The 21,608-nt window shown below is 38.0% G+C and overlaps 1 protein-coding gene across 2 annotated transcripts in view; it reads left to right on the top strand.

The window, feature by feature from the left end:
- Window positions 1-21,608, top strand: part of LOC127431969 (phenylalanine--tRNA ligase, mitochondrial-like) — a 194,039-nt gene that overhangs the window by 54,862 nt on the left and 117,569 nt on the right. For both annotated transcript variants that reach the window (XM_051682667.1, XM_051682666.1), the window contains exons 2-4: window positions 907-1,560; window positions 3,945-4,107; window positions 5,459-5,590. In XM_051682667.1, coding sequence (XP_051538627.1) covers window positions 925-1,560; window positions 3,945-4,107; window positions 5,459-5,590 — 931 coding nt within the window. In that variant the 5' untranslated portion in view covers window positions 907-924. The remainder of the gene's footprint in view (window positions 1-906; window positions 1,561-3,944; window positions 4,108-5,458; window positions 5,591-21,608) is intronic.

The raw sequence follows: 21,608 nt of genomic DNA, 5'->3' as shown, positions 1-21,608 counted from the left end.
GCAGTTCACATTTTACTGTACATCGATTGTGAATATCCTATGTACTGAAAGTATAAATTGGATAAAGGTGGCTTTAAAATTGGGTTAGTTTCTACCCTGCTCTCAACTGAGGTAAATCTTTTTTATTTACTGGGACATGTGCCATGGGAATAGCATGGTTCTTCAAAAATGTATTAAAATACTATGGTATTACCATCTTATACTATCACTGTACCATGGTACCGCCACAGTACCAAGGTAAAAATACTGAAAGGAGGGCAGAGATTGTCTGGACAGGCAGAATGATACAAAATTAGGAAATCAAAGGGGGGCAAATGAGAAGAGACCACCCTTAATTCAATTATGCTGCTCGCTCCATAAATCACTTCCATTGTGTATTATGACACCCAGGTTTGAACAAGCAGTGTGATGAATATCAGATCTTGCTTTAATGTGTCATGCGTGCTGGCAGCAGAGAAAGCGAGTTGTGCGTTTGTCTCAGATTGTGAGGGCGTGAGCTCTCACCTGCTATTTCCATCAGTTCTCTCACGGGACCTCTCTTGCTATGTCACATGTTAGAACAGGCACTGCACATCTCACAAGGGTTTCTGAGGTTAAGTCTCCTGTGTGTGAACTCATCTGACATCCGAGTAATGAAATCTAAATCTCGTACTGATCGACAAGGGCCCACATTGCCGGAGAATATCGATTGTACAGCAGCGTCTACTGCCGGAACAAAACAACATTCAATGAGGGAAAAAATGTTGGACGGGACTTGATTTTATCCACTGAGAATTGATTGCATTTTGAAAAATAGGCTTTACATACCAGCATAAATTAAAACATAGGAGGAATTTGGGATATTTCATTTATTTTGATAAATGATTAGAAAGACAAACTTATTTTAATTTCTGTCTTTCCTTACAGACTAATGGAACATCTACTATGACATTGTACCATAGTTTCCAGACTTTTCTCCCACTACTCAAACACATCGTGCGCCATTGGCCAACTAACTACCAATGGACCAATGCCTTTGCTGTGTCCCACAGTCTCCACCCCTGCAGGGGGCTATCCACTGATGGCTCCACCCCTCAGCCATGGATTAGTCAAAGTTCTGTTGAAGTTTTAGGCCATGCCTACCTGAGAGATGACATGACCAATGTGACAGCTAAAATCTTGTCCAGAGTTGGCCGCCAACTTCACAACCGGCCCCACCACCCCTTGTGGCTTATTAAAGAACGCATCAAAGACCATTTCTACCGCTCCTATGTCGGTCGCTCGGGAAACCCAATCTTTTCAGTACATGACAACCTTAGTCCAGTAGTGACGGTGGAACAGAACTTCGATAGCCTGCTTATTCCACCAGACCATCCTAGTCGGAAAAAAGGAGATAACTACTACCTGAACCGCACACACATGCTGCGGGCGCACACTTCAGCCCACCAGAAGGAGCTGGTGGGCTCTGGGCTGGACTGCTTCCTGCTGGCTGGAGATGTGTACAGACGAGATGAGATAGACTCCAGCCACTACCCTGTCTTTCACCAGATGGAGGGAGTACGACTTTTCTCCAACCATGAGGTTATGATTCTGTCCTATGAGTGCCACAAAAATGATAAACTAAATGAATAAATCACTTTACAAATTGACCAATAAATAGGCTTTTATTTTTTATTTTTTTAATAACCATGAGGTTAGGGTGGTGACTATTGTGGAAGACTATGAGTGTCACTTAAAAAAGAAATCATTTGTCATATTTTTAATACAAAAATGTTAATGAATAATTCACTTGATAAACTGACCCTCGAATAGCCATTTATAGAAATCTATGAATGCCAATTTATTTATTTTTTTTAAAGTCAATAATTTATTTAATACTTTGAATTAATACAAAACATTTTTACTAATACAAAAATGAAATTTAAATGGATAAACTTTTTTTTTTAATTGACCAATATTGGTGTCCAAACTATGCACACTGGAGAGATCCCGCAAAAGATTTTGGAAATAGAACATCATTTGGCCCACTATTGAGAAATTATATGAAATTCGTATTCTGAACGTTGGGGGTCGCAATCACGTACAGCCACATTTCACAGCGCATTTGTCTGGTATAAATAAATAATAAAAATAAATAAATAAATAAATAAATAGAAACTGGGCATTGTTTGCTCGCACACAATTGAACTTTAGGAAATTTTTTGTCACTTTTGCCCCCCCCTTTATTTCTGACCCCACATTACTGTTCTAGTACAAGCTTTCTTGGTGAGAAATATCCTTTTATAACACAAAATATGATTAAATCTTGCAGAATATTAAGCATACCATATAAAGATGATGTAATAGTGGCATCTTGCCTTTTTATTATTTTTATTATTATTATTATTATTATTATTACAACGGTGCAGCCTTCGACACTTTATTTCTTTTTGCATCTGGCCTCCATTAGAAAAAGTTTGGACACCACTGATCGTGCCTGGTAACGTGCATGTAAAATGGCTAGAAATAGCATTTTAGCTTAGTGTAAAGCTGACAATTTACACAAGGTGTATTTCTATTTCTTGTGCTCCAAACTTACTTCAAACTTACTTCTCTGTCTGCTCGTATGAATGTAACACATCATAAGAAAGTGTTTCACTGCTGAGCAAACGCACTTTGGATCACATAATTTATATATATATATATATATACATATATATATATATATATATATATATATATATATGTTTTCCATCTGAAAGGACTAAATATTAACTATTTGATTATTCTTCAGTAATCAAAATACTTTTTGAATGTAACTGTATTCTAATTACCAATGATTTAAATTGTAACTGTAGTGGATACAGTTACTTATATTTTGTATTTTAAATACGTAATCCCGTTACATGTATTTCGTTACTCCCCAACCCTGTATGTATGTGTATATATATATATATATATATATATATATATATATATATATATATATATATATATATATATTAATTAATTAATTTATTTATTTATTTATTTTTACCATGAGGTCAGGATGGTGGCCATTATGGAAGACTGAGTGCCACTTAAAAAATAAATCAGTCATACAATTATTAATTCCAAAATGTCAATGAATAAATCTTTTAACAAACTGACCAATAAATGGGCATTTTTTTGAATTCATGTTTTAGTAATATAGCAATAAATTAATCAATTAAAAAAATATTTTGAATTAAACTTTTGAATTGCATTTTTGTTTTTTTTACAAAATAATTTACAAATTGCTTTTCTTAATCCATTTGCCAGCTGAGTTAAATTAAATTGGACCATTGATCACAAAGAAGCAACCAACAATCTTTTGAATACATTTTAAAACGCGCTCCATTTGAAATAGCTTGGCAATTATTTCATTATTATCTTTGAATTAATGCATTTATAATTGATTTCTTAGGTAAAGTGTCAATAATTTGTGCACCTCTAAGCATCTCTAAACAGAACTGCAGAAATAATTACTGTTTTCAAACAGATTTCCCGAACTCTCCATCCCATCTGCCATTGGTCAAAAATAAATACATGAAAATGATAGTCCTGCCCCAAACTCACACCATTGGTTGAATCAGTGTTGCTCTGTCAGGATGCTCAAGCAAAGCAATAGTTTGATAGCTCCTCAGAGCCAGTGATTTTTATTATTTAGGGGGAAGGGGATATCAACCTATGAATGGCTTACTTATAGTTGTTTCTACACATTAGGTTTGGAAAAAAGTGGGTATTTTTACATTGGAAAAGCAGACAAACAGTCCTCAATCTGTATCTGTTAGAACCTCCTGCCTATTGGCATAGAAAAAAAACTGTTATTTTAAAGCATTCTAATTTTAAGCAATAAGTTGTTCAAGGACATAAGTCATAATTAAATCATAATGCAATCCATCTGTGAATGCACTTCAATGTTAAAGTTTCAAACCACTTGTTTCAAAACTTTCTCTCTCTATCAGCTGTTTGCCCAGGTGGAGAATGGTGAGGATTTGTCCCTATTTGAGGGTGGTGGTCGTCGCACTCCTCAGAAACAGGAAACACACACGCTGGAGGCTGTCAAACTCGTGGAGTTCAATCTGAAACAGACACTTACACGCCTCATGCGACACCTGTTTGGGGAAGGTAAGAATCCGTTAGCATTCACATTAGGGGTGTAACTGTTCTTGGTAAAAAAAACAAAACCGAACTGTGGGTGGTTGTTAAGCATTGGCACCTCAAGTTTAATGACGCACAAGGTTTTGGGAAGAAAACAAAGCATCAGAAAGACAAGCGCAGTTCCAACCTCCGCTAATACCCCTGAATGGATCTGTAAATGGATAAGCTACGCCTGTTTTTCACGTGGGTCAACTTCATGACATCACAGTTCTGCACACATTGTGTGTAGTTGAAAATGGCAAGCGGAGAAAACAGGCCTCTAATAGAGAAGCCCCCTGCGTTAATCAAGTCTCCTGTTTGAGAACATTTTCTTTTTGCAGTCAGTTACAACAGCGATGGTCAAAAAACTTTTACAAAACAGGCACTGTTTGCAGACATCGCTCGACGCGAGTGTTGTATACTGGTAATACATCAATATAATTAATCATTTATGCCGACATCACCCAGGGAAAGATGCAGGTGAGCCGAAACTGCACAAACTCCCTTCTGTTTTAAGCAAGCACTCAGTGCTAATTCTGACAGATATGAAAAAATAACTAAAGTGCTTGGGCTGTTCATTGCCCTTCTCCATTGATGATGATGTGGGATGTCAGCGTATGATTAAAACGCTCGAGCCGCTTCACAACATCCCTTCTCATATCCATTTTAATAGGTTATTCCTTCAATAGTGATGTAGGCTACAGCTTCCGAATGTTGAATATATGTTGAGTTGAGTTTAAAATGCACGTTGTTTTTTGTTACGTATGTAATAGTGCAGGTATTACGTTAAAATGTTGATTAAGTAATACGAGAAAAGGTTTTTTTAGTTAAGGGCCTTATTGACAATTAACCATGGTTTTACTATAGTAATATTGTAATAACCATGACTGTAATAACAATAACTGCTGTCACCATGGTTTTCTTAGCAGAAGTCATGGTTATGATACAATTAACCATAGTTTTACAACCATAATATTGTAGTTCCCATATAGTAACCATGATTTTACTATATAATGTAACCGTGACAGTAACCATGTTAATTTTGTGGTTACTATGATTTTACATCAAATACCATGATTAAACTATGGATACTGTAGTAGTAAAACTATGATTTTTATTAAGGGCAAACCTGTTGAAGTGTTTACCAAATAGAGTACTCTTACTTTGGATTTGGCAGTAATATATTTTTTCCTGAACATAGCAAATACCGAACCATAATGAAACTGTGACCGTACAAACCGAACCGTGAGAATTTTGAACCGTTACACGCCCCTAATTCACACCTCGTTTCCTCAAACTCTGTCTGGCTCTCCTCCATCTGTTTGATTCTGTCTTTCAGATCTGGAGATCCGCTGGGTGGACTGCTACTTCCCTTTCACACACCCCTCCTTTGAGATGGAGGTGCGCTTCCAGGGAGACTGGTTGGAGGTGCTAGGCTGTGGGGTGATGGAGCAAGAGCTCGTGAACTCAGGTTAGAGAACACACAAACTAACACACAAACTTTGCCAAACCTTAGTGAGCTGCTTCGCTTTCTATATATAAGGTAGTATGCTAAGCTAAATAGAACTTCAAAAATGAGTGATTTGAAGCATAGGCAGAAGCTCTGTTAAATGAAAAATAAAAACCCCAAAAGTAAAATTGTTGTCATCGTTTAAGCACCCTCAAGATGTTCTGATTCTGTATTATTTTCTTTCTTCAGTGAAACACAGAAAGAGATGTAAGGCAAAATTCTAGAACTTCTGTTTTCCATACTGTGAAAGAATAAAACTTTTATTAAAGCTTAGTAGTAAGTGCTTGAAAATTATTGAAATGTTGACGTTTCAAACAGCTTTATGTCTAACGTGGCACAGTGGCTATCAGGGTTGTAATTAAACCCTGAAAAATTCTGAATTTAAAAACATACTTTTAATTCTTGAGAAGAAATTTGAATTGGAATTAATATATATGATATATTAATAATACATTAATTAATGTGTTAATTCTTTTTTAACACGTAAAACAGTAAACTATTAATCGCAGAAATTAACGCATTACATTTTCCAGCCCTAGTATATACTTAAAGGAATAGTTCACCCAAAAATGAAAATTCTCTTATTATTCACTTACCCTGATGCCATCCCAGATGTGACTGCCTTTCTTCACCAGAACACAAATGAAGATTTTTACAAGAAGATAGAGCTCTGTCAGGTCCTTATGATAGAAGTAAACATGCGCCAGCACTTTGACGGTCCAAAAGTCACATTTAGGCATTGTCTGATTGTTGTTCAATTTTTATACACACAGTTTTTGTGACCCCATATTAATGGAGACAATACATGGAACATTTGTGTGTGTTTATTCATTTGTCATATAATGGGAGATCATTCAAGTGAAACATATTAAAAATGGAAATATAAATAATATAAATATATATAAACACATACTGTATATACACTCACTGAGCACTTTATTAGGAACACTATGGTCCTATTAAAATGCCCGACAAGGTCCTCTGCTGTTGTAGCCCATCTGCCTCAAGGTTTGACGTGTTGTGCATTCTGAGATTATATTCTGCTCACTACAATTGTACAGAGTGGTTATCTGAGTTACTGTAGACTTTCTGTCAGCTTGAACCAGTCTGGCCATTCTCTGTTGACCTCTCTCATCAAGGTATTTTCGTCCACAGAACAGCCACTCACTGGATGTTTTTTTTTTTTTTTTTTTTTGGCACCATTCGGAGTAAATTTTAGAGACTGTTGTGCGTGAGAATCCCAGGAGATCAGCAGTTACAGAAATACTCAAACCAGCCCATCTGGAACAATAAATCATGCCACGCTCCAAATCACTGAAATCACATTTTTTTCCCATTCTGATGGTTGATGTGAACATTAACTGAAGCTCCTGACCTGTATCTGCATTATTTTATGATTTGCTGATTAGATAATCGCATGGATGATTGTTGGTGCCAGACAGCTGGTTTGAGTATTTCTGGAACTGCTGATCTCCTGGGATTTTCACACACAACAGTCTCTCAAATTTACTCAGAATGGTGCCAAAAACAAAAAACATCCAGTGAGCGACAGTCCTGAGTACAGAAATGCCTTGTTGATGAGAGAGGTCAGCAGAGAATGGCCAAACAGGTTCGATCTGATAAAGTCTACGATAACCGCTCCGTACAATTGTGGTGAGAAGAATAGCATCTCAGAATGCTATTCTGAGATGCTGGTTGGCGCTATTTTGGCAGCACGAGGGGGAGCTACACAATTTTAGGCAGGTGGTTTTAATGTTGTGGCTGATCTGTGTGTGTGTGTGTGTGTGTGTGTGTGTGTGTGTGTGTGTGTGTGTGTGTGTGTGTGTGTGTGAGTGTACGTATGTAGATAGACTGGCGGGATATTTGAAATCGGTCTATAAATAGCCAGTTCTCCAGGATCAAGCTGTGGCTTCTTTAAGTTTCTTGGGACATGTCCTAAGGATAGTCAGGACATTAATAATGTGAAAAATTACTATTACAATTTGAAAAAAATAAATAAATAAATAAACTACTTCAAAGAGTTCTCATCAAAAAATCCTCCACGTGCAGCAATGACAGCTTTGCAGATCCTTGGCATTCTAACTGTCAGTTTGTCCAGATACTCAGGTGACATTTCACCCCACGCTTCCTGTAGCACTTGCCATAGATGTGACTGTCTTGTCGGGCACTTCTCATGCGCCTTACAGTCTATCTGATCCCACAAAAGCTCAATGGGGTTAAGATCCATAACACTCTTTTCCAGTTATCTGTTGTCCAATGTCTGTGTTTCTTTGCCCACTCTAACCTTTTCTTTTTGATTTTCAGTTTCAAAAGTGGCTTTTTCTTTGCAATTCTTCCCATAAGGCCTGCACCCCTGAGTCTTCTCTTTACTGTTGTACATGAAACTGGTGTTGAGCAGGTAGAATTCAATGAAGCTGTCAGCTGAGGACATGTGAGGCGTCTATTTCTCAAACTAGAGACTCTGATGTACTTATCCTCTTGTTTAGTTGTACATCTGGCCTTCCACATCTCTTTCTGTCCTTGTTAGAGCCAGTTGTCCTTTGTCTTTGAAGACTGTAGTGTACACCTTTGTATGAAATCTTTAGTTTTTTTTTTTTGGCAATTTCAAGCATTGTATAGCCTTTATTTCTCAAAACAATGATTGACTGACGAGTTTCTAGAGAAAGCTGTTTCTTTTTTGCCATTTTTGACCTAATATTGACCTTTAGACATGCCAGTCTATTGCATACTGTGGCAACTCAAAAACAAACACAAAGACAATGTTAAGCTTCATTTAACGAATCAAATAGATTTCAGTAGTGTTTGATATAATGGCAAGTGATTTTCTAGTACCAAATTAGCAATTTAGCATGATTACTCAAGGATAAGTTGTTGGAGTGATGGCTGCTGGAAATGGGGCCTGTCTAGATTTGATCAAAAATGACTTTTTTCAAATAGTGATGGTGCTGTTTTTTACATCAGTAATGTCCTGACTATACTTTGTACCAGTTTCCTTCCGAAACAGCAAAATCTGTACATTATTCCAAACATTTGGCTGCCTGCCTGTGTGTGTGTGTGTGTGTGTGTGTATATATATAAATATATATATTATTATAAATTAATAATGTAACTAAATACATAGAAATTTCATTCCATTTTGTTTCTTTAAAATAAAATTACAATTACAATTATTAATCCAGATTTTTGTCAATTGAATTTAATTGAATTGAACTGGAATTCAAAAGGCATTCTCATTTTAATTCTGAATTGCACCCAATTCTGGTGGCTACACCTTTGAGCCAGGCATGGCGGTGACCCAGTATGGCGTTCCACCTATGCCAGTAGATGGCGGTATTGTGCAGTGCTGTGTTGGACAACATGAAATGGATGGGATAGTCCCATATGAAGGAGATCCAGGCCTACCACTAAGGGGGGAGGGGAAGGACATGCACGACTGCCCAGACATGGTTTTCCTCCCTGGGGACCAGCCCAGGATGACCACCCCTCCCTCACTACTGGTTCATTCAGCTCACTCCTCACTGCCACTTAATTCCACAATCTCATCTGCACCCTTCATCGATCCTGTCTGTGTTAAACAGCACTGCATCCCCTGCTGTCTGCACGGCAGACATGTGGAACATGTAACGGCCAATTAACGACTGTGCCACTCAACTGCGAGTGATCTCTCTTTTCGCACCGCTCTGTTAACTTTATGATTTGACACTCAAGACACAACATTTGACTTCATCAGCACACCGTGATGTTGATGAAAAGAACCTGATTCTTACCTTGAGCCTGACTTTTCCAATTAAGGTGCACCTTCATTCCAAAAAGATATTTACATATTAAAAATATTTGGCTTTAAATTTCAGGCAGCAACAGATATATCCTGTGGTGACATGCTATACTTTATCTAAAATTATTTTACTCAACATTTTTCTTATTCTTGTAAGTTTAAAACGTAATTTTTTTATACCGCAGGTCTATTTAAAGAATAATAATAATAAGTTGAACATTTTAAATGAAATGGTGACCAGTCACAACACCTGAAATATGCTCTCTCTTAATAAATATACAGTTTTAAATCTGAATTTATAGTTATGAGTCTAAATATATTATTGTACATTAGAATATCTAATCATAAATCTGTATATACTATGTATAGTTACAAATCCTGAATATTTAGTTATAAATCTGCATATACAGTATAGTTCTACATTCAAAAATATAATATAAATAAATATAATTTATATAAAATACAGTATGCATCCAAAATATGTTTATATTAATATATTTATAATGTATATATTAAAATATAATTAATATAATAATATTAATGTATAATTCATATATTAGTCTAATATATTCTAATTAATAAAGTATATAAATAAACATTTCTACTGGTGGCGTTTTAAACATTAATTATTAGTATATTATTAATAACAAACATTTAAAAAGGATAATTATTTTAATAATTTTATGCATGCATATATATTTCAACTTGAATTCTCGATATTGAATTACATTTTTATTAATACAAGCATATGCCAGTATTTTAATTTCTAGTGCTTGGACTGTTGGCGTAATCGGGTTATGACAATTGGGTTAATACGTTTATATGGCGTGTACAAGGTATATACATCGGAATATGACAAAATAGTTATGACTATTATCAGAATATTATTGTGCATGTCAATGCTGTCAGTGTTTAGCCCCTCCCCAACAAATAATATTTTTCTGCAATCTATCTTTAGCCACTCTTGGGTGTTCGGGCATTTTGAGCTTATCAATAATTGAAAGCTTTTCTATCTGAAGGCAAGTCCTTAAGAGTGTTTCTTACTTACTTTATTTCTTATTCTCCATTCCACCCTTCCCCATCCTCTTTCCCTCTTTGAAAGCACTCATGGTCAAGCATGTGTCTTCCTTTGTGTTGGAACACTTTTGGTCCATTGCATTCTTTTGGCATCTTGCAAAAATATTGATTGTTGCGAAAAGCTTTCTATTAATGATGCTCACATCTTTGAATACAGTGTATATCTCTACTGCAGATGCAAAGGGGTCAATTTCTATGACTGGATTGATTGGAAGGCTAATTTAAGTTTTAACACCATAAAATCACCATATATTTGGCAAATATTTGATACAAATAACAGCATAAGGATTGGAGTGACATAAGTTCATTTTTGTATCAACATTTTCCTAATCTGCCAATGGTCGGACAAAAAGATAGTTCCACCCTAAACTCACGGCATTGTTTGGGATGTTCAAACAAACTTACCAGTGTTTTGATAGCTCTACAGAGCCACAGTGTTTTCACTTTTCGGTGGAATCAACCTACAAATGGCTCATTATTGTTGTCTCTGCATAGTAAGCTGGGTTAGGAGAAAACATTTTTACTTAAAAAAATTACACACTTCAACTTTTAGTCTAGAGTGATGATATACACATGATTTCCACTTTTTCTTGCATTTGGCAAGTAGTCGCAGCAAGGACACCTGTAATCCTGATTTGATTGAAAGTTGGTGTCTTTCACGATGCCACACCTGACAGGAGTACAGATTACTGAGCTCTTCCTGTTCTGTCTGGCTGTGCTCAATCACTGCTTTATCCCTGTGTACACCCACTTGCAATGCATATTCACAACTGGGTAAAGAAAGCCCTCATGTCTACAGACAGCTGTCAACAGGCCTTGCTCGCTCCTCAGACTTTGCTATGGTGAATCAGCTGTCTTTCTGGCAGCCTGTGACCAAGTGATTCCTTCCTGTCAAGGTTACGGGGCTTGTTTAATAAAAGTTCTCAGTGCAGAAAATGTTATAATGAATTTCGACAAACCCACACAATTTGTGTCATATATGTCAGAACAAAAAGCCATGTGCACAGATTATCAGTGTTTTTCTACATTAAAGTGTCAGTGCTATGAAGAGTCTTTGACAGGTGCCTACCTGGTTTAAAATGTCCCTTATCAAAAGGTGCTGTGTCGGTGTTTGTATTAGATGTAATAATGCCATGGTATATTCATATAAACCATTTTACTGAATAAATACCATAAATTCAAATGTAGCATGGGCCATATGCATAATTTTTTGTTTATATTGTGGTCCAAGGTATCACCATGGTACTTGGTACTTTTGTTAGTGTCTGAAATTAAGCCTCAGACTTCATATGTCAATGGCGGCCAATTAAACACGAGCATCAATGCATATTAGTAGTTATTAGTGGAGCCGAAAGACTAAGTCAGTTATTGATTGCTTTTATTATTATCATTCATTTAAATGTTATTATTATTATTAATACAATCAATTGCCTTTAACACTTGATTATTCAACAATGGGGAACTTGGTCACCTTGGTGTACAGAATATTGATAAAATGTTCAAATAATTCCTATATTACGTTTATTACATTATTTTGTTGTCCTGAAATGATATTTCAAATTACATATAGGGTAGATAACATCATACAATTTTCGTATCAATCTTTGGAAGTCTCTGTTTCATCGCTTTACTGTAAGTTTAATATGATTTTTTATGGTCAAGCTTCCCTTTTTATGCAGTTTCATACATCAGACTTATATTAAAGGCAATATGAATTGGCATTTGCAGCCCATTTTAATTCCGAGCAAAAAAATTAGGGGGGGGACTTGATTTTATCCATTGGGAATTGATTAGATGGTAAAAAAAAAAGTGGTCTCTATGAAAGTTGGTTGATAAAAAGGGCTTGGTGTCATCAGCCAAAAAGGAAAGCCATTTCAGAGGTGGAGAAAGTCATTACATGTTGATGAAATATTACAAAGACAATTATTCATATTATTCATATTATTATATTTAATTGGAAATACACTAGAAACTCTGACTTGTTCTGTTGTTAGGGGGTGTGGAAAGATAAGGTCTGCTTATGGCAAAGTGTGTTGCAGCTAAAAGATTTTCTTAATTTTTGATCAAATTACTTTTTTTTGCCATTGTTCCTCTACGTCCTTTCTATGCACCACACCCATCTCTGGTGCAGGGTATACACTTGAGTGTAGGTGTCCTAACATGTACAGATGAATCGGGCAGTAAACAGTAAATGGTCAAGTATGATTTTATGATTCACTTCTTCCATTAGTACAACCTTAAACATGACTTTGCCTTGGGCAGATATGATGTCATTAATTAAGTTTTACATGACTTAGATTCCCAGAGGCAGCCCACGTTCACACTTCTGGCAAGGTTACAGAATGAAGTGTTCAACCAGCAATGACATCTGAAGAGTTGAAAGAGTTTTTTTTTTGTTTGTTTGTTTTTTTAAACTGCTGGTGTCTTTGAGTGGAGTTCTTCCACCACTGCTGACAAACTGAACGTCCTCTGCAATGCATCGACTGTTGTCATACGTACACAAATACAAACTCGTGCACACTTGAAATTCTCTTTGACTTCTCTCAATGTCCCAGTTCTCTCCTTCCGTGCTTCCTCTCCGGACTGCAGGGATTCTGTCAAATCCTTTTCACTGTTCTCCTTCACTCCCCCCATAATCATTTTCACACTCCCAACTCTCTCTCGCTCTCTCTCTCTTTGCCTTTCTCCACTGCGGCAGAGCTGTGTGGCTCCGTTGCTATGGCAACCTCTCATTCAGTCCTCTCACACCCCCCTCCTTCCACACTCACACATTCCCTCTTTTCCCTTCGGAACATTGAGACAATAAAAAGCTGCCAGCAAGACAGCATTAAAAGTGTTGCAGGAGCTCTTCGGTGGAAGACAGTTGGTGGGGGTATGGGGACGAGAAAATAAAGGGAACTGGGCATCCTGGGAAGTTGAAAGGTTATTCATTTGTCTCCGAGCGTGACCGCCATATGCTAAGCGTGGCGTAAGTGTGCCAATGGGGGTGTGTTTGGTTTAGGGGTGGAGCTTGTCTAATGAAAGGGGAGGAGGTGGGGTAACCATGCAGCACAGGTTTGGCAGTAGATGGACTTAGTTGTTCATTAGTGCATGCCATGTCATCCCCGGACACATTAAATCTGCAGCAGGCCTAGTACTGGGCCCTGGGGGACCTCGCAGGGGCTGTCCACAGCATATGGGACCCGTGTTAATGATGGCACGCGTCAGAGGTGTGGATGAGATTTAGTCACGCCCCAGAGGGTAGGGGCCCAGGGAATGTGATTAAAGCCATGTTTGGTGACAATTAACGGCCCTTCAAGTCACGCGCCCTGGGGCCTCTGGGACTGCAGGGGAGCGGGGGGCGGCTGGTAGGTGGGGAAAGTACCAGCTGAGCTCCCTTTTGGGTTCAGGTGGCACTTTCAATCTTAGTCTTAATCCTTAATACACCCCCGCCCTCCCGCACTGAATAAATCATGTGCCAGTTGTGACCGGCTCTGGTTAAAGCACTTTCTCTCTCAAACACACATGTGTCTTTGGCCTCATTACAGCATTTCTGTCAAGATGCTGTTTTTTGGACAATCTGGCAGTTTTTTAATCAGTCAGCTTTTGCTCCATTCAGACTCTCCTTCCTCTCCATCTCCCTATCTCTTTGTCTTGCTGTTTACATTTTTTGGGGGCCTCAATATGTAATGTATGTTTATATTAGCAAAGCAATAACAGGTTAGACAGTAGGTATTATATAGATCAGGGGGGAAAATTTGTGTCATATTTTACCCCAAAACCTGAAGAAATAAAAAGTTTATCTATCTGTCTGTCTGTCTGTCATTAGCTCTCTAATACATACATCTTCTCTTTTTTCTTAAAGAGGCACGCACACACACACACTCAGTCACAGATTCCTCCTGCACGTCTGGTCCCCAGGGTTTGCACTGGCAGAGCAAACATTTGTTTGTGCACTGTTCCGTTTCGGCCATCTCACCCGAGAGAGCGGGACAAATTCAGCTAGACGTTTTAGCGGACAGTCATCGAAAGGACAAAACGAGAAAGTTCAATGGAGAAGGAGAGGAAAATCAGTAAATGAGATCTACTCTTTGTTTCCCTGCACCGTGCAATGCATTTCACTGGCCTACTTTCCAAATGATAGCTTTGCAGTAGCGCCTCAGGCTTGCCTTGTGTAATGAGGAGTAAATTACGTCCCATTTAGACTAGCACCCGCAGCTGCTAGTGATATGTACCATGTTCATTTCTGCAGAGATAATTAAGTTCATCTGACTCAGTCTGGTTTTACAGATGTGTGTTATGTAACACGTGGGTTTGTATGTGACAGCTTGTTGTCACAGGTTACAGGTAAACCAGAGTTAAAATTTAGTCTTTTCCCAATGATTATTATATCTTTGTACTTCCTAATGCTCTTTTTTTTTTTTTAGGCAGTTCTAATGTTTAACTTTGAACCAACAGATATACAGTAAGTAGGCCTGCTATTTGCATCACACAACGGAATACTCAATAAGTTCTTGCACAAATGTTTGTGTTATTCCTCGTATAACAAAGGACCTCATTGTTTTACCATTGCTTATTTGGACACGGCACCATAATTCCAATCCCTGCTCTGTCTCTCTACCTACCAAGGGGTCCTTGGCCTGAAACTAGTTGAAGACCCCTGTACTATGGTATTACCAGTTGATACTCCTGTTATAAAAAGGCCAACTTAAACTAGCCTAAGGCAGTTTGCTGGCCTTAGCTGGTTTATACTAATTTAATTGATCTGAGCCAAGCTAGTGTGCAGCTGGTCTAGCTGATCACACCAGCTAATGGGTGCCTAAACAAGCAAACCAGATCAGCCAAACCAGTGGAAACCAGCTTGATTGGCAGCTAAAACCATTAAACCACCTTAAACTGGTTTAAAAAAAAAAAAAATTCAACATATACCATCGCTCTACCATTGTACCGACACAGCTATTTTTAATGGGTACTTTTACATTTGTCAAATAACGTGTTCAGTCATATGCTTTTTCTTTGCTAGTAGCTTATTTTTGGGCAGTTTTGCAAAATGCAGTTGCAATTGAGCTTTGAACCATGATTATTCCTGCTATTTTCTGTATAGTCCAACTTAAAATTCACAAACAACACGTTGATGCACTATTTTAATGCTATTCTGTTTAACACTTTATCACTTATGCTATATTAAAAGTCAAAGCAACAACCTGCAATAAACTTGCTTCATTGAATATTTTGAGTGGCAATCAAATAATCTATTACGCCCCTGCATGGTTGCAATTTGTCTCCCCACATGTGAACTCTATGCACTGTCTTTGTGTGGGTGTGTGTGGGAGCCTGCACATGTTAGCCTAGTGAAAACACGACTACTGCATTGCCTGACTCAGCAATCAATGTGACCGATGCTACAGAAATGACAAACAGGTGTGCTAACGGCTGGCACCCTGCCCACCTGAAGCCATCTTGCACCTGATGACTGAACAACAGCACACTTGGGAAGAGAGCACCTTTCAGAGAGAAAGCAAATGTTAAAGATGCTTTCAAAGAATAGAGGATTTTCAGTTGAACGATTCCAGTTGGATGCCAGCTAGCTTGATACCTCTGAACCTTTGAAGGCTGTAAATTGTGTATAAAAATAAGTAATTAAATAATAAATGTATTTAGAACCCCAGTGAGTAAGCTGAAGGTGACTGTGGCAAGGAACACAAAACTCTGTAAGATGTTGGTTAATGGAGAAAAATAACCTTGGAAGAAACCAGGCTCCCTGTGGGGGCCAGTTATTCACATCATGAATATAATGGCAATATTATTTATTTGTGTCCAGTGCAAGTCATGGTTTAAAATTAGTAAACTAAGTAAGTCTTAAGGGCCAGTGTGTAGACAAAATTTTGTATGAACTGTAAGATTAATGACTAATGTCTTTTTGAAGTTCATCCTGGATTAACTGCAGAAGTTCATATAGATGCATTGTCCTTTGTTAGTTGGTTGATGAAGGTTTTTGTTGGCAATTAATCGATAGTCTATGTATTCCATTTTAAGAGTGTAGACCCATCATAAGGCCAAGGTGATGCAGGCAGAGATGAGTGAGGTGCATCGCAGTCCAACCGGCATTTCGGTGAGGTCTATCCTAAATCCAATGTTCAGGCAGTGGCATATGAAGTATTCCTTGTCTTATGGTTGGAGTTGACATCAGTTCTTCCCCTGAAGTCCATCGTAGTAGACTGAAGTGATGTCTGGCTGGCACTGGCTGCATTTAGTCATCATCACTCAGAGACACGTAGCAGTGGAGTCTGACACCAAGCAGGAACGTAGCTGAATATGTGGCACTCCATACTTAACTTTTGTTTGATTTGACATTTCTTCTTTACACAGACAAAGTGGAAGCAGTCTGCTAAATAGGACCTAAACCAAGCTAATGTAAGTCCACAAATGCCAACATAATTCTCGAGTATAATCAAGAGAATGTTGTGACCTATGGTGTCGAAGGCAGCACTAAGATCTAAAAGCACTAAAAGAGAAATGCAGCCATGACCAGTCATTTTTTAACTCTGATAATTGCAGTCTCTGTACTATGATGGGGCCTAAATCCTGACTGAAATTGTTCATATATACTATTTCTCTGTAGAAATGAAAATGGTTGGGAGGACACTACCTTTTCTAGTATTTTCAACATAAAAGAGATTTGAAATCGGTCCATAAATAGCCAGGATCAAGCTGTGGCTTCTTAATAAGCAGTTTGATAACTGCCATTTTAAAGTTTCTTGGGACATGTCCTAAGGATAGCGAGGAGTTAATACTATTAATAAGAGGTTCTGAGATTACAGGGAATACCTCTTTTAAGAGCTTAGTTGGTATTGGATCTAACATGTGTCATGAATAAGCAGAGACAGGACCTAAAAGCAGAGTTAAAAAATAAGGGGATTTATTTAAACAAAAAACAAAAACAAAGGCTAAACCTAACATAACTCCCACAAGGGGGAAAAACAAATATAAACTACCCTTTAGGGGAAACAGACAATCCAAGCTGGGGCAGAGGAGAACGGGACACAGGACCGACCGGACCGAGCTGGGACGAAACAGGACCAACAAACAGGACTGGCATAGGGGAACAAACAAGGCAAACTTCACTGGATAGCACACATGAGGAGGCTAAAATAGGAAGAGAAATCAAACGGGTTAACGGGACAGGTGAGGCAAATTAACTAATAATAAGCAAACATGGAGGTGGGGTATGATGTAAGACAGAGAGACACACAGTGATACAGAAACAAAACAAAGCCACATGCTCTCACAAGACAAAAAAAACCCCGAATGGCATGAGCGCACATCGCCAAGACAATAAGGCAGTATACGCCCATGCCAACCGACAAACAAGTCGAGAGAATGCATAGCAACATCAAACAAAGTGATGCCACACATTTAGGGGCAGTGATACCTCAGCGGTTAAGGCTCTGGGTTACTGATCAGAAGGTCGGGGGTTCAAGCCCCAGCACTGCCAAGATGCAACTTTTGGGCCCTTGAGCAAGGCCCTTGACCCTGTCTGCTCCAGGGGCACCATATCATGGCTGACCCTGCACTCTGACCCCAGCCTAGCTGGGATATGTGAAAAAGAAGAATTTCACTGTATATGTGCAAATGTATAATGTGTGATAAATAAAGAAAATTATTAATTATCACACTAAACGAAACGTGAGCGTACATCATGAGGCAAATGCCACGCGATGCGCGCAACAGGCAACAAAAACAAGACAGGACACCTGTGCGTGAGTTTGGCCACACACAAACCAAAACCTAGAACGAAGTGACCGAACATCAGCACAACATGAAGACACCTTGCAACCCGGGCAGGCATTGCAATGGGAGCGTGATGCGATGCGCACCCATATTCATGAGATAGACAAATTATTGACACAAGTGCATGCTGCCAAGATGACATAAGCATGATGCACCCATGTCAATAACAGACAGACATGGAGCACGAGTGTCCGTTTCCAACACAGACCGAAACCAAACCAGACAGGAAGTCAGGATCCAGACACTGTGCTCCCGACATGAAACAAGACAGACCGAAGAGTGCATGGCAGGGAATACAACCGAAACCGTGTGCTCACACAAAGACAGACAACAAAGTTTTAGACAGACATGGGACGGTAATGCCATGACAAAATACCTCTAATTTTGTATTCTTCCACTTGCGCTGCATTTTCCTAGCTGCTCTCTTGAGAGCATGAGTGTGATCATTGTACCATGTTGCGGGGCTTTTTTCTTTAATTTTCTTTAATCAAAGGGGGCGACACTATCAAAAGTGCTAGAGAAGATGGTATGTACATTTTCTGTTATTACTTCAAATTCTTTTAGACTTTTTGGCTTGAGTAGATGAGGTAAATCTGAAAAATGATTAGTGAAGCTATCTTTTGTGGTCGAAATAATAGGTTTACTTGAACGATAGTGTGGTGTAGATTGAGGAACATTAGCTGATCGCAGCATACAAGAGACGAGGTAATGATCTGAGATGGCATTGCTCTGCGGCAGAATTTCAATAGTATCAACATCAACTCCATATGACAGAATTAAATCTAGCATATGATTATTGTGATGAGTTGGTCCTGTCACATTTTGTGACTCCAAGAGAGTTCTATCCACAGTAACTACTAGATCTGATAGAAAATCTGCAAATCACCAAGGAAATCAGAATACGGCCCGGGTGATCTATGTACTGTAGCTGTCACGGATCCACCGGACTCCCTCTCTCATGCCACACTCTGCTCCCTCTCCCTCACTCCACACAGCGCTCTCTCTCCCTTGAGTTGATTACACACACATGCACGTCATCAGAACTCTAATCATGGATTGCATAAAAACCCTGCTCTCGCACGTCATTTGTCTGTTCTCGTCTATGTACACCCTAGAACTATGGACTCCTTAGCTACTTCAATACTTTTACCTACCTAGTTATTTGTTCCCATCATCTGAGTTTGGTGTTTCATCCTCCGTGTATTCCTCCAGCGATTTGACTCGATTCCTACAAGGACCAAAAGACTGTTGTGAGTTTTATGATCATCTACACTTTGTTAATTACCCTGTTTGGAGTTTACTCACCTGCACCTTCATGTCATACCTGTGTTTGGATTACCTCACCTGTTTGTTTCACCTCTCATCCCTTTCCTTGTCAATAAACCCTGCGATTGAGTCCATCCCTCTGTCTCTGAGAGTTCGTACCGTGACAGAAGCAATGGCAAAAGACGACAGAGGTTTTTTATTTAAATCTGATGGTGTCACATTAAGCATTATTATTCAAGACTTAAACTTATATCCTGTCCTCTGAGTAACACCAAAAGCTTCACTGTAAATTGCAGCAACACCTCCTCCTCGACCCTTCAGACGAGGCTCATGTTTTAACAATAATCTGGGGGAGTATATTCATTTAAACGAATATATTCATCTGGTTTAAGCCAGGTTTCAGTCAAACAGACCGCATCCAAACTGTGATTTGTAATTATTTAATTTACAATTAGTGCTTTGGTAGAAAGAGGTCTACCTTTATATGATGTTTATCTTAATTATTATAATTTTTTTGTTGTTGTTGTTATTTTGAAGTTTTACCTTATCAAATTGTTTCTAAAGGATTTAGTGAGAGGTTTGTGTTTTGTAGTTCAGGGAACAGACACAGTCTCTATATGCTATCTAGGTGATACTGTCTCTATGTTTTGTAGTTTATGTGACCCATGTGACTTCTCAAGACAGCTAGCAGACGTTCGGATTAGCCAGTTTGTCTGCTTCCTGACCTGGGCCCCAGTTAGTCAAATACTATCACTGTTAAGACTAGGTGCCAAATTATTAGAGAGGAGAGCGGCACCTTCCCTGGAAGGATGGAGTCCATCTCTCTTTAGCAGGTCAGGTCTACCCCAAAAACACTTCCAATTGTCTATAAATCTTATGCTATTCTCCGGACACCACAGGTTTTTTTTTTTTTTTTTATTTTTTTTTTATTGTTTTGTTCAATTTAGTTTGTTTTGTTTTATTTATTTAATTTTTTGTTCTTTTCAATATCCTTGACAGTTGTGGATTAAGATTATAAAGATGAAATGTGTTTTTGTTTTGTTTTGTTCAGTTTTGTTTTGTTTTGTTCATTCTTTTATTCGCTTATTTTCAGTGGCCATGGCAATTATTATTTTTTTTAATTTTTTTTTATTATTATTATTATTTTTATTTATTTATTTATTTATTTTGTTCTTTCATTTTCAATGGCCATGGCAATTGTGGATTAAGATTATAAAGAGGAAATGTATTTTGTTTTTGTATTTTGTTTTGTTCAGTTTTGTTTTATTTGTTCATTATTTGATTCGCTCATTTTCAATGTCCATGGCAGTTATGGATTAAGATTATAAATATGTAATGTGTTTTTGTTTTGTTTTGTTCATTCTTTAATTCACTCATTTTCAATGTCCATGGCAGTTGTGGATTAAGATTATGAAGATGAAATGTGTTTTTGTATTTTTTATTTTTTATTTATTTTTTTTATGTTTGGGGTGAGACTGTTTATCAGATTAATGGCACAAGGAAGTTTTTTTACATGCTTTGTTTAATCTGGAAATAAATTTAACATTCATAGCTTTGTTAATCATATGCTAAATAATGCATATTCACAAAACTTTGCTTCCAATTTAGATTAGTAAGTAATCATTTAGCAGGCACATTTATTCAATAAGTCCTATAGTAAACTATCAATACACTCCGACAACACCCCTGCAACAAGATGGGCATACGTTAATTAATCAATGGCACAATAATGATGGGGCAGAGGAGATGCATGTCTCGCTCCTTGTGGAAATCAAGCTAGCAGCCTTCCGATTAGTGAAACCCCTGAGCTTTAACCACCATGCGACCACAAGTCATAAGGAAACCACTACTTTTCTGTGGTTAGAAAAGAAAACTCATTACTCTTCGAGATGCACTACACAAACTCTTTCAGACATGCATGTCCACTTGTTAATTGCATTATTTCTTGTGTCGGTACATTGGGATGTGATCTTTAATGGGGTACCACAGAAACCACAGGATTTCTCTCAGCAATGTCAAATGGAAAATATTTTGAAGAAGTCTTAGAGGTTTGGGACTTGGTCATTAAGCAGATATGATGCTTGTTTGAGC

Source organism: Myxocyprinus asiaticus, chromosome 41, assembly GCF_019703515.2.
Source record: "Myxocyprinus asiaticus isolate MX2 ecotype Aquarium Trade chromosome 41, UBuf_Myxa_2, whole genome shotgun sequence".
NCBI classification, from domain to species: Eukaryota; Metazoa; Chordata; class Actinopteri; order Cypriniformes; family Catostomidae; genus Myxocyprinus; species Myxocyprinus asiaticus.
The sequence above is the reverse complement of the archived record's forward strand: the minus strand, read 5'-3'. Positions and strand labels throughout refer to the sequence as shown.